Source organism: Oryzias latipes, chromosome 15 (genome assembly GCF_002234675.1).
Source record: "Oryzias latipes chromosome 15, ASM223467v1".
NCBI classification, from domain to species: domain Eukaryota; kingdom Metazoa; phylum Chordata; class Actinopteri; order Beloniformes; family Adrianichthyidae; genus Oryzias; species Oryzias latipes.
Window position 1 is genome coordinate 28,458,939 of NC_019873.2, and position 14,070 is coordinate 28,473,008.

General features: G+C 42.3%; 1 protein-coding gene across 6 annotated transcripts in view; it reads left to right on the plus strand.

Annotated features, from left to right (window-relative positions):
* Positions 1 to 12,595, plus strand: part of disc1 (disrupted in schizophrenia 1) — a 59,764-nt gene extending 47,169 nt beyond the window's left edge. For 2 of the 6 annotated variants that reach the window (XM_011484713.3, XM_020709772.2), the window contains exons 12-14: positions 69 to 113; positions 7,834 to 7,960; positions 11,028 to 12,595. In XM_011484713.3, coding sequence (XP_011483015.1) covers positions 69 to 113; positions 7,834 to 7,960; positions 11,028 to 11,215 — 360 coding nt within the window. In that variant the 3' untranslated portion in view covers positions 11,216 to 12,595. Of the gene's footprint in view, positions 1 to 68; positions 114 to 797; positions 877 to 7,833; positions 7,961 to 11,027 lie in introns of those variants that run through there. The other 4 variants (XR_002291885.2, XM_020709770.2, XR_002291886.2 and 1 more) reach the window with 4 other exon arrangements.
* Positions 12,596 to 14,070: the final 1,475 nt, after the last annotated feature.

The window sequence follows — 14,070 nt, forward strand, 5'->3', positions numbered from 1 at the left end:
CATTTTCAATAATTCATGAGCAGGTTTATGACCGTGTGACCTCAGCGACTGTTTGCTTTCTGTTGCAGAAGCTGGAGGAGTTTTTGTTCTGCATGGAGGAGAATCATCCGGAGGTTCGTGGAGCTCACACACTTAACACACGTGTGCCGTGAACTACAGACGCTGATGCCGAGGAATCCGATCGTTAACCCAAACATGACCCCTGTCAGCTTTTTCTGTGTCGGATCAATACCAACACGCCTTGGCTGCCTGCCCAGACGGGGACCTGCGTTTGCAGCTCGCCGTTTCAGGCCCGCTCTCAGCTGGAGGGTGGTGGGGAAAGTTTGCATTTCCCTTTCAGTACCGTTTGGGTTTATAGTCAAACATTCATTTAAGCAGACTGCATGTAAAGTGACTGCACGGTGTGCGTTACATCACAGCAAAACATAAGAAAATGTGGACGTTTCCTAGACGAGTTAGTAAAAAGCAGCTTGTACGAGTTATTCTTAAAATATTTTTTCCTTAGAACGTTAAAATCCCACTGAGCTGCATCAGACAAATATAGTGTGATGTATTGCTGAGTCAAAGGACACGACGGCTTTTTAATGAAACTGATGTCTTTTTGTGGTCGTGTTGTGATAGTTGCCCATCTATCTGCATTTTCTGACCTCTTTCTCCTTTTCTATAATGACTTTCAGTAAATGATTTCCTCTCAGCTGCTGCCACAATGGAGATTGATTGGTGTGTGTGCATGAGTGTGTTTTTGCACTGCTGTGTTTTCCCTTCATCTCTGCTAATTGTTCTTTTATCCTCTCAAGGTGCTTGCAAACTCCTTTTCGCACTGACCCCCCAGTATCGAACAAGAAAAGGGAAATCATTGAGGTGGACGACTTTCAGGTTCTGTTCGTCCCACCAATAAAACACCTTTGTCTTTCTTTTCTTTTGTTAGTATTTTTGCTTTTACAGACAAACTAGTGGCAGCAATTCAGAAAACAGAAAAATTCTACTCAATTTCATCCTGAACAGGTTACCAGTTTGTTGCAGGACCACAGACTCACATGCACACCAAGGGGCGATTTAGAGACATCAATTAACCTAGGAGAAACCCCACACGTATGGCAAGAACGTGAAAACTCTACACAAAAAGGACCCAGCTGGGATTCAAACCAGGGCCTTCTCACTGTGAGGCAAGAGGGCTAACCACTGCACCATCATGCAGCGCCAATCAAAAAAATCTGCAAAGAAATTTGTACAAATTTCCAAAAAGATGGATTTAAATATTCAGACAACATCCAGATTATCTACCCTACAAAAAAGATTTGATCAGACTTTAAAGTTGAAATGTAAACAATCGATTGCTGTATTTTCCGCACTATGGCTACGTTCACACTGCAGGGCTTAATGCTCAATTCGGATTTTTTCAAAAAATCCGAATTGTTTGCTAGACCGTTCACATTTCCAAGTAAATCCGAACTTTTGTGATCTCCAGTGTGACCGTGACCCGACCCAAACGAGATCCGCATGCGCAGAAGCCAGAAGAATACTCAACGGTGAACGACGTCACTTATTGTTTGCGGAGCAAACGTTAACAATGGATGTCAACAACAGTGTTGTCAAAAGCGGAGCTCTTTTTGTAATATTAAATTTATTTTCACGAAGGAGCAGCACAATTACAATCTTCTCATTTTAAGAAGGCAATGGAGTCGGGATCGTCTGTACCCACTGTAGTGGAAGAGGAATGTGTATGTGTTGGGCCCGCGCGCCCGCGTGTGTGTGTGCAAGCGGGTGCCGCGATAGAGAATGGGGGGGGGGGGGGGGGGGGGGGCAGTGTGTGCGCGCATTCATGTTGTGTGTTACGGAGGACGGTAATAAAAGAAGGTTTTCCCCCCAAATAAATGCTATGGACTCTTTATTAACACGTTCTGGAGAATCTAAGGATCAGAACAGGGAGGAGGAGGAGGATCGCCTCGGGTCCCCCGCGCTTCTGAGCACGGTGGAAAGGGGAGAAAGAAAAAAAAGTTATCGCGGGAAACGTTCAACACCACGCTCTGCCATTTATCTGGAAATGTTTTCAAAAACCGCCCAGTTGCGATCAGAGCCCTGGAGTTTGGCCTGAAAAGAGCGATCAGCCCAAATATTAATCCAATCCGTGACCTGCTTCCCTTCCACTGTCTGGTCTCAGCAGCATCGTCCACCATGGTTGATGTTAACGTTCTCGTTCCCGCCTACTTCAACGCAAAATGATGACGTTTGTTGCGTGTCGATGACGTACGGTTCGGAATCAAGTCGCCTGGCCGGTCAGACGGCGGTCGCAATTGAAAAGAACGGCTACAATTCGGATTCAGGACGGCAAACCCACGGGGCCTGGGTCGCAATTGAAAAGATCGGATCTGTGTCATTCAGACTGTCATGAAAAGATCGGAATTGGGCCGCTTAGGGGCAAAAAATTCGGAATTGGGTCGTTTCAGCCTGCAGTGTGAACGTAGCCTATAACGCACACCAACAACAAACGGTCTATTTTTAAACGTATGCCATATTTAAGGTTCACTGAGCTATAAGGCCCATTAAGCAAGACAAAAGAGTCAGAGACAGGTCCATCAGTCCTTTATTAACGGTGTTCACTGTAACTCTAGGACCTGTTTGTAACGTGCTACTCGTTAGCCACGTTAGCCGCATTAGAAGCGTTAGCCGCATTAGCGTATTCACAATATCTGTAACTACCAACCCTGTTAGTAACGTAAGTCACTGTGACAACCCTAACTCCCACTTTGTTCATTGTTGTTGTTGACCTTTGAGCACATCCATAGACAGTATATCACTGGACAGCTTGACCCCGCCCCCCTGGTGTTCCAAACAGGAAGTACTCACTCTTAGAATTAGAACCAAAAGTCCCATGCATAGACTTCCATAGAGAAATGAACAGCTCTTACTTAGTCATTCTATTGGTCAGAATAAACATTCTTGCTGTTTTAAACATCTTCTTGCTAATCTTTGAGCTTTTTTTTCATGATTTTCTTTCTTTATCGCAAGTTATTCAAGTTACAAACTGACACATCAGATGCCTCAGTAAAAGCATGTTGTGCCCCCTGGCCCCCACCTAAAACATTTAAATTGGCAGATTCTCCCGAAACGCTTTCAGTGAAAGGGGTGTGGCGTTTGTGCAAGCTCACTCCATAGAAACGTGACGCAGACCAATCAGTGTCGTCTGACGCCAAATGGTGGCGCCCGTATCGCAGACAATCGCGACTGAATAGGCTTTATTTTGCAGGGGCCGGCGCTAAGGCATTTTCTATGGGTGACGTCACTTCCTCCATCTGTTATTACTATCAATGGGCTCAGGAGTCACTACAGCCACTCAGCTTTTATCGATCCGCACTTTTGGTTTGGCAGAGATTTTTACCGCAGAGGCCTTTCCTGGCGAGCCTTTATACCGGGCGGGGACCTTGTGGCTACATTGGTAGGCAGTGGCGTGAAGGGTCTTGCTTTAGGACCCATATTGGATTAAGCTCATCGCGCCTACTAGGAATTGAACCCAGATTTCCAATGTATGCAGCCAACTGAGCCATCTAGCTTTTACTAACTCCTGACAACGTAACAAAACCTTACATTTTAGCCGCATTCACAATAACACCCAACGCTGTCGGCGACTCGTTAAAAACAGACATTTTGACAGACCTCCCAAATTTGCATCAACAACATTAAGCACAACCAGAATGAATCCATGTATTAACAATTCCTATTTTCAATACTATGATGTTCCAGGTGAATTTTAGGTCACACCGCGACTGCAGCATCCCTGTTAATGTTTGACAGGCGCCTCCAGTTAATCATATGCTGGTTAATGTCTTCTTTCTAATGTATGCAGCAGCTTTATTGTTTGCAATTAGGAGGTTGAGTGTGACAGTGTGATGTGATTGCTTTGCATTGTCTGTCAGCTGGAAAACACCGTCAGGACAGGACCCATGGGAAGCAGGGAAATTACCTGCTGCCTCTCTCTGGTTATTGATTAAGCCATCATAGCCGAGCGCGTCAGCTTGAAATCCAATTCTTTAAAGATTTACTCGTGTAGTCCGCCTTGTTTACTTCTGGCTTAATAATATCGGCACTAATGGTCTTCCTCTGACATTTCATTATTCAAACAGGTTTCCTCTGCTTTCCTCTTTGTGACAGCAGAGACTGAACAGACATGACAGGATTTTGGTGAAAATCTGCTAATGAACTGTCGGTTCATGGTGACACTCTGCTAAGTGGGCTTTTGTTAGCCGAGTCCTGTTCTGGATTTATTGATGTCAGTACCAATAATTTGATACTAATTCCTAATCGACACCTTTTTCAAAACTGGCTCTGAGAAATATGATTGACAGAATTACAAAACATCTAAAAAAAACAGTTCTTTTTATGCTAATTGCTAAACAAACATGCACAGAAATAAAAACAAAGTATTATTTACACATCAGTGAAAAGTTTAAATAAAGTTCTAACAAAGTCTAAGCTTCAGAACTGCACTTAGTGACTCCTCCCCTCCGCCGTACCAAACAGGAAGTACCCGCGGGCTCCAAGGAGCCAAAATCCCAAAGACTTTTTCATGATACTTTGTTGCTTAAATTATTCAAATTATAAACTGGCCAATCAGATACCTCAATAAAAGTGGGTGGAACCTTCGATGTTTAAAATGTTTGACAGATTTCAGGTAGCCCACTTTCAAGTGGTAGGGGAGTGGCCTTCCAACAAGGCCTATGGTAACAAGAGTGGTTACCATAGAAACGTTGACTCAGACCAATTCAGACCAATCACTGACTAAAGACGATATTTGGTTCCAAAATGGTGCAAAAAATATTTGACTGGAACTAGAAGTGAGTCCTTTACTATGAGTGACATCACACTCCAGTTTTCATATCAGTCAATGGTTCAATTTCCCTCACTATTTAGTGCTCTGTATGGGATGTTCCCCACTGAACCAGGCTACAATTAAAAAGATTACCCAGAAATCTTTGCCAAAAGCCATGGTGCATCGATGCTCACGGGATTGGCACAGACCACATTTCAATGTGTTTAAATTAATTGTTATTTGAAAACAAATGTTTTTTTTTTAATAGAAGTACTTTAATGATCCCACACGTGGGAAATGTGTGCGTAACCATAGCAGTAAACATAAGAGAAAATAACATAATATAAAATAAACAATAATATAAAAAGCAAAAATGTAGCAGAAATGTAAACAAATAAGGCGGTATAATTTAAAGACTATTTACAAACAAGTAAACAGGTACGATGTGCCAAAATGTGCAAAAGTCATCTTCTTCACGTTCTTAATCTTCCGAACACAGTCTTCACAAAATATTCACATTTATCATCAGGTTTTTACTTCAGCAAATGGGGGACATCAGTTTAGCATTAAAAAAAATAGAAATAGTGAGCATGTACCTGAATTGTCTTTAAGGGTTAGGGAGTTGTGGGAGGATTTGGACACAGCCTCATTCATTTGGATCATTTGAGGCCCGCTGCTGAACATCACTAAAACCCGTCCAGCTCGCTGACGCTGACTAATTGTTTTGGAAATTTGGCATCAATCAAAAACTATCCTGTAGAGCTCAGTATTATGAAGGCAAAGACAAAGTATCTCACTAGATACCCAGAATGACCAAAAAAACTCTGGGAACTCAAAAGGTTCTTGAAGAATCCTAGCGTCATGTTAAGAAAGTCCTAATATGTTTTTAAGCGTGATATTGGCGTGCTCTGAGCTCATCTGCACGTTCAGCACGAACAAAACTCATATTGTTCTGGCTGCTTGGGGTTATGAATTTATTTTGGGGCATTGCATCATTCAGAGTGAGTGTGTTATTCTGTGCAGAGAGCAGAAACCCAACTTTGCAGTGATTGTTCTGACACTTCTGAGCTGCAGGGAGCTGATCTTTTGCTCTACCTGCAGCTATGAATCAGATTAGACTTTCTGTGTTGGAAGATGGGCCTGTGTCGAGTTTCCTTTTTCCACCTGTGTGTGTGTGTGTGTGTGTGTTTACGGCGCTTCCAGAATGTGGAGAAACTAGGACACGACGTCTGCACAGGGGCCTGTTCTAATAATGGCCAGCTTTGCTCCCTGGATGCTCTGTCCTACTGCACTCTGCACCTCCGCCAACCTGCCTCCGAACAAACGCAGTCCTGCTTCATCCTCTGCTGTCATCTGCTAATGAGCGGTTCTTCATGAGACATGGACTCGATCTATAATGTGGATTCTTAACTTACAACTTCTTTAACAAAAATCAACTGCATAAAGTTCATCATTCAAAAGCAAAAGATTTTAAATGAAACAGGAATTTGCCTGTTTATCTAAAGTTCCACTCTGATAGGTTTTTCTTTCTATTTTAAAGTGTTCCCTGCGATCTTTTAATGATAATGATGCAGTTTTTAGACAAAATCCAAAACCTGTGTCGTTTTCCAGGACATAGTTTCTGCAGAGCGGCAGGAGATCAGTTGTGGGCGGGACTAGGGTACGGCGTGATCCCTTTGTTTACACTCTCTTCCACTAGTTTGCAAATGTTCGGTCGGGTTTTCAACCAAAAAGGTGAGCAACGTCGTAGTTGACCAGCCGTACAGTTTGGATCCAGATTCCAGGAAAACAAAGACGTTCATGGACGCATCAGAATGGAGAGGAGCAGGGAGCTTGTGGCGTATCTTTTTTTGAAACTGAATTTTTTCATATGCTCCTGATTCAAGAAGGTCTAAATAAAGAAATAGAAATGCAGTTTTAAACTTCATTTCTTTGTTTCTGTATGTCCTTTGAGATTGATAAAAAAAATGGCACAGGAAGCGAACAAATGCAGCTTTGTGCTGATGTGAAACACTTTATAGAAGCGAAGCTTTTACGCAACCAACATTAATGTGTCAATTCTGATGTGGAGAAAATAAGCTCTACTGTAACGGAAAGTGTTACATATCGGCTCAAAGTCGCTTTTCTCCGCACAAGAATCTGTTGGAGTTCCGTAAAATCCGAAAACGGTTAAAGATCTGCGGTCGTTCAAAGAGGGTGTGTTATTTTGCTGTCGCCTGCGACATCTCCAATGTTAAAGGCTTAAACCTTTAATTCCAACAGGATTTGGTGTCCAGTGAGGTCAGCATTACAGTCGTCTGGTGAGCAGTATTGGTATTGCACCTCTTGGTTCTCAACTTCGTTTATTGGCCTCAGTAGCTGCGTTCACATGGACAAAATTAATCAGAATGAAAGCCTGATCAGAATAAAAATGTCGTTTGGAATACTCTGCCCCAATCAGACTCATACGGATCAAAATTTCTTTCCCATCGGGATAGGGGCGTTAAGCCAATTGTTGATCTGACCGTGGTGAAAATAAACGGTTAATTCCGATCGTTGATCATTACTGTGCTGGTTTTACGTCATGCGTAGACGGTGTGGTGCTCCAGAGGACATCCGGACTCGTAGCTTCGTGTTTGTGGGCAGAGGACGGTGCTTTGTTACGGTGTGTAGTCCGTCCCGCCGCTCTGCGTGAGCTACCTGCCGAGCTCAGGAGAACCGTGTCTCCCGGTAGAACCTTGTCTCCCGGTAATAATAATAATAATAATAATAATAAACTTTATTTGTGTGGCGTATGTATACGTTTGTTAGAATGGCATGAAGTTTTTCTGGTTCCATGTACACAGTTTCGTTCTAGACCAATCTTTGATCCGATCAAAGATATTTCGCACATGGAACCGGAGCTACTGTTTTTAAACAAGTACGTTTCTGGGACAAAGTTTTCAACAACAGCTCATTCTGGTGAAGCATCATGATTATTTTCAGTCTCACAGGACTAACTTTTTCCAGACTAACTGCAAGAAGTAATCCTCCTTTTCGTTTTTTAGCAGGCGGCGTGCGGCGAAGTGGAGCCGGCAGACCTGACGGACCATTGTGAGCTGATCAGCGACAGACTCGTGGTCTTAGAAGATGAATTGCAAACAGCTTTACTGAACAGGGATCAAGCCCTCACTCATATCCTTCCAATCCTCTGTAGATGCTCAAAGGCCGTTCTTTGTTTTCTCTCAGTCCATGTGTGTCCATCTTAGCCCATCACTCTGAGGGACACGCTCTTCTCAAAGCTTTTCAAGGCTTTAAGGTAAACAACCAAATTACATTTACGGTGACTGATGGGAGCTGTCACCCACTCTGGCTTTAAAGGAAAACTGTCCTATCTGATGTTACACAAGTCCATTTTAGGGAGTAAAGATAAACTGGGATCAGAGGATTTTTCTTGACAGACTAGACAAGCCAACTGGAAAATGAAATGGTAAAAGTCCACGAAGGACTGTTAGAAGGCCGCAGATGTGCGCTGCCAGTCACCAGCAGCTAAGATTAAAGCTGACCGACAAGGGCAGCAGATAGAGGAATGTCACCGTAATGACTCTGCTCCTGTCATATCTTAATGTCCAACCTCTGGCTGACCCTCCTTTCCTCTCCGCCTGTTTTCCCGCCTGCCCACCTCTGCTGGCGGAATCTGGCGTGGAGGAAATTACAATATCCATGATAATGACTCAAATCAAAGATGATTTCAGGTCACAATGCATCATTCTCTGTGCTAATTACAAAGCTGATTGGAAATAGATTAGTGTGTTTTTCTCGCCTTGCCTCTCCACTCTCGTGGCGAGCTTATTAAGAGATTGAAAAGGTGATATTTGGGGAACATTTATGACCTAACCTCCTTTTTTTCCTGTAGAACTTCAGTCAAGTTTCATTATCTTGCTAAATCCCACATAGAAACCTCCCATTTCCAGAACCTTCCAATGTTACTATAACAGTTTTGCACCTTTTCAGATATTTATGTCATAACCAAGCCGTTTTTTTGTTGTATTATTATTTTCCAGTCAGGACAAACACACAGACTGGTTCACCATTTTCTGCAATTATTTCCAAGTATTTATGTATCAATGACTTCAATGCAGACTCAATGCAGAATAACGTATGTTTAGCTTCAGTGCTGCGGTTTCCGGACTAGGGAAAAAGTCAAACTCCCAAAACTTCTGGGCACATTTGCAGGAGGGTTAAGGTGGACTGGATAGGTCGTCAGTGCGCGTTTAAATGCACATTAGGCCTTATGCTACGTTTACAGCGTAGCATATTTGGCATATTTCTTGTTTATGGGATCCCCATTCGCTGTGCTTAGCAGACAGCTATTCCTGGGGTCCTTCCTAATACAACAACAAATTCATTTAAAAAAAAACTTCAGTGCCATAAATATGGAACATAAACACATAAATTCAAATTTTGAATATCATGAAAAAAAATTGCTGCACGGTGGTGCAGTGGTTAGCGCTCTTGCCTCACAGCAAGAAGGCCCCTGGTCCAAGTCCCGGCTGGGGGACCTGAAAACAGACCACCTTTCTGTGTGGAGTTTGCATGTTCTCCCCGTGCATGCGTGGGCTTTCTCCAGGGACTTCTTCCCACCGTCCAAAAACATGCTTCATAGGTTAATTGGTTAATCTAAATTGTCCATAGGTGTGAGTGTGACTGGGTGTGTGATATGTGTGACCCTGCGACAGACTGGCGACCCGTCCAGGGTGTCCCCTGCCTTTGCCCATAAGTAGCCGGTATAGGCTCCAGCAGCCCCGTGACCCTGAAACGGACAAACGGATTAGAAGACGAATGAATGAAAAAAATAAAACGTGTTGTTGAACGTGCGTTAAGCATATGCTGTTCACACTGGACTGTCGCAATCCGATACTAGCGCATGTCCGCCACCTACATTTGGAAGAGGTTTGGTGTGAAATGTTGAAGCGGTGCAAATCTGGTGTATTTTGCTCCAGACTTTCTTTTCTCAGCTATATTCCGATATTTATGAGACTTGGGGTCATAGAATTCCAGCCCAGCATAAACTGCAGTAATTATTTTCTCCTTCATGATCAATTTTCAAAGAACTGGCACTCCAGTCCATCCATGCGTCACTACCAAATCCAAGTCTCTGATTGCTCAAAGTTCAACTGGTTGAACTTTCAACGAGCGTTGGATGGCCGTGTGTTTTGTACGTAGAGCCCCAAAACAGCTGTAGAAACTTGAGTTGCAAAGTGTAAATGCGAGAATTTTGAACGTGGAAGCCCGAAACGCGCTTTTACATGGACTTTTCGGTGAAAGCGGTTGCCTGAATGTGTGTTGGTGTCAACAAAGCTTCAGTCACTTGCACCCAAACGGGCGCCGTGGGTTTTTGGGTTGTCCGAGCCCGAGTAACAAACTCTACCGCGTGTTCTGAACGAAAAGCTGACATCCAACGCAGCTCAAGAGGTTTTTATGCTGCATGTCTGTGAAGTCCAGGTGATTTTTAACTCATCCTTCACCTCTCACACCCTTTTTTTTTATTAGTAATCCAGCTAATTGGGAACTCATAACCTGTTGGGATTCAAGCTTTACTTGATCTTAAGTTCCCTTTGGAAGTTTTAGGATAAAAATGGAGACAGTCTCCGTGTTATTCAGAAAAGCTTTTTCAGCATAACTTCCTTTTTTCCCCCCCATTTGGACCTCGTCGGCCTAAAAGTTTGGTAAAACCTTTCTGCAGTATTCATGAAAAGTCCTTTAATGGCTAGTTAAATATGGATAAGGACAATCTGTGTTCGTTCAGGCAGCAAAACGAGCCCTCAGGCCCGGACTGCCATCAAAGCCATTTCTTTGATTTGCCACTTAAGCTGGACACTCACACGATTAATTAGGACTTCTAAGGAGGTTAAATAGCCCTCCCCCCACCAACACCGACAGCCTCTATCGTGTTTCACTGATGGTTCATGAATAATTTAGCTGGGCAGTCTGCTCGCACAGTTCTCAGTTGAGACGGGCTCATGAATACTGGATTAGATGCAGTGAAATTGGGTATGACTTCATGATCTGGTCCAGTAATCTGTTTGGTGGTCGAGTTGGAGATTGATGACTTCATCGGGTAATGGCTGTCCTCTGCCATTATCGTTGGCATCAGAGTCCAAAAACTGCATTGAAGTTTTCCCTTCAGACATGGTTTTTATTTACGTAATACTGCACGGCTGCCTCCTACACGCCATTCTTCCTTGACTCTTTCCTGCACGGTCTTTGGAAAAGGAAGTTCAGGAAGTAAAGTCCACCTTACAGGGCATGCTCGCACAGCTCAAGGTGGAGGAAGAGGAGGAAGGAGACGAGAACGAGTTGGGGGACCTGCTAAAAAGCGTGGCAGAGAAGGAAGAGGAGGAGGAAGAGGAAGAAGACCAGTACTTCAGTGACAGCTGGGATATTTGAGACTGATGCCTGCAGTGATTTGGGATCAGGCACATGCAAGGCATTCTGGGAGCACGCCCTATGAGAAGCCGCAGAGGTGACCTCATACCAATTTACTGTATAACCTCACCGTCCGCCTCTGTGGTGTTCTGTTCCTGTTCCACAAAACTACTGTAAAGGAGTCTTTCTATCCACAGATGAAATATAAAACACAAGGATTTCTAACTAAATACAACATGACGTCCTTTTAGATAGAATTACAAATAAATGGTGCCTTTAGTCATTAGATAGCAAGATGATTGTTCAGATAAAAATTGTCTTTGTTTTTTTACATCTCTGTTTTCTGAAGTAGCAACAACTGAGTGGACAAAATTACTATTTTAGCTATTTTGAAATGAAAACATTTGTTTATTCTATAGTTTTTATGTGCTTCTGCACTTACGGCACATATGATCTTAACAAAATCACTCATTTGTGGTGCTTAAATTCAGATTTAACTTAGCCTTTTCTACGTTTTATGTATATAAAAACACTTTCTGGATTTAAAAATCCGTGTCTCACTTTGGTCTAATTATTTAAAATACAAAACAGGAGGAAAATTGGATTGAGGACCTTACATTTCTTGATCAAATGTTTGCTTTTTAAGTGTTACTGTGTGTTTTCCTTTGAAAAAAATATTATTTTTATTTGCCGTCGATGAGTCATCGTTTGTATTTATTTGTAAGGCTCACTAATTACAGGCTGTAGTGTTTAACCACAGATGTATTGACACATTATGCTAGATTCAGCACAGTGTTGGGGCCTGCTGGTTTCTGCTTGGGCTGCAGCTCCTTTGCAGACATGAACCTGCATGTTTGCTCAGAGAGGTTCTCTGCTGGGGGGCATCCGTCAGCTGTAAACACAGCCGACTTTTAGGGTTTGTTCTTTAAAACACGATGAACCGTTCCTACACGACTGCAGGGCGATTGCATCGTCAGAATCTTGACGCATGTCAACTTGAGACAAAGTCTACACAGAGCAACCCTCCCACCTCATAATTGAATCAGTGCTCACACCATACTGTGCTCCGTGTGGCAGTCAGCTTGGACAATGACCACAGAGAAGAAACAGATGGGTTCTAGCAGTCAGGCTGAGATGTGTTTTCATGAACAAGAGTTCCAACATGCAGGAACCTTTACTGAGTTTTTATGTCTTATTATTTACATTATTTCTTGGCACAAAAGGATTTTAAGGTTCGGTCAAAACGTTTAAATTCTCTATTTATTTTCAGTCCTACAAAATAAACAGTTTTTGTGACCACATGGTTGTGGATCTTGAGATGTTTTATGATGTTTATGTGGAGATCCGTCTTCTACGCCTCAGTAACCAAACGCAAAGCTAATAAATGCAAATCCAGCTTTTTGTTGTTCGTGTTTTCAGATCTTTGGAGACTTTATGGATCGTCCTCTGACACATTTTTATCCACGTCAGCTGATCTGAAGATTTTCAGATAATCCAATTAGTGGATTTTAAAAACATTTGAAAGAATTTCATTCCCTAAATGTGTTTCTATTTTCCAACAAATGAAACAAGTCAGCTGATAATGAAAAATGGAGGCAGAAGGAAATCATTGTTTCAGTTCTGCTGAAAATAACACTTAATTACAAACACTACGCCTGAGGGATGTGCACGAGAGCAAAGACAGAAATATTCTTAAAATGTAAAAATGCTGGAGTCTTTGGATTAAATGGAGCATAGCAAGTTATGCACAGTTGCATGTAATTATCTGCATCTGTTATGAATTCCCTTTTAAACCCTGCACAGTTGAGGCTTTACATCGGGCCCCTGATCGGGCAGCTAAAAGGGGGTCCTTAGGCACACATGCAGTTTTTGTATCCATTACATACAACTGTTGTTCGTTACAATAGAGCCTGTCTGGTATGTGATGAAGGTGGGTTTAAATGTAATCGCTAACATGAACTCCATTAGCTGATCCCGGGTGGGTTGAGGTCATCGATGTTACTCAATGACGGGTGTCTGGTTGGTGGTCATGGGTGCCCTTAATAAATGCGGGCGTCATTAATTATTGAAGGGCGATCCATTATCAAATCCCAGCTCTCAGTTAATACTTGAAACTTAGATTTGTGAAGAAACGTTCATTGTAGAGGGAAGGCAGTTCCTTCGTTGTTCAATCAAAGCAAAGTTTGTTTTATTTGCATAAAAAGTACAAGTCTAAAAGGGCAAGACGCTTTTTTGGGGTTTTTAAAGGTAAAGATTAAGTCATAAAATTCACTTCTAGCCTCTCTAACCCTTAAACAACCCAGCCACGACTAAATCAATTAAAAATTATGTTATTTCTGCTGCTTATTGCTTTGGGGAATAATATACACTTTTTTACCCTTGCTTGGTTAAGCAAGCAGTAAAACTGTTAATTCTTCTAATAATTTTAGTATCCATCTTAAATGCCAGAGACATCCCATTGGTTCGTTTGATCCGTTTCTGTCAGGTATATCTCTAGGAATTTTATTTATATAAATATGGACCATAATTGGTCCAAAATGCTCAATAGCTCTGACGATACTGAAGCTACTGTCACCAGTACAGAGTTCATCTTTTTAGTGTTGTGACGAAGTGTAGTGTGTTATTTTGTGTTGCGAAATCAAAAGTGTTGTGACCCTTCTAGGCCACCAGAGCTGTGCCTTAGTGAGGTTTAAAAGAAAAGTAAAAAAATCAAATAAAACTAACAAAATGATATAATTCTGAGCTCTATATATATATATATAAATAAATTCCAGCGCAGCAACAGGTGGATCATTATTTTCATTTCCATGAAGCAGGAAAAAGATATTGTTAGCAGATCTTCCAGGGAAGAAGTCTTCAGTAAGTCCAGACTCCAG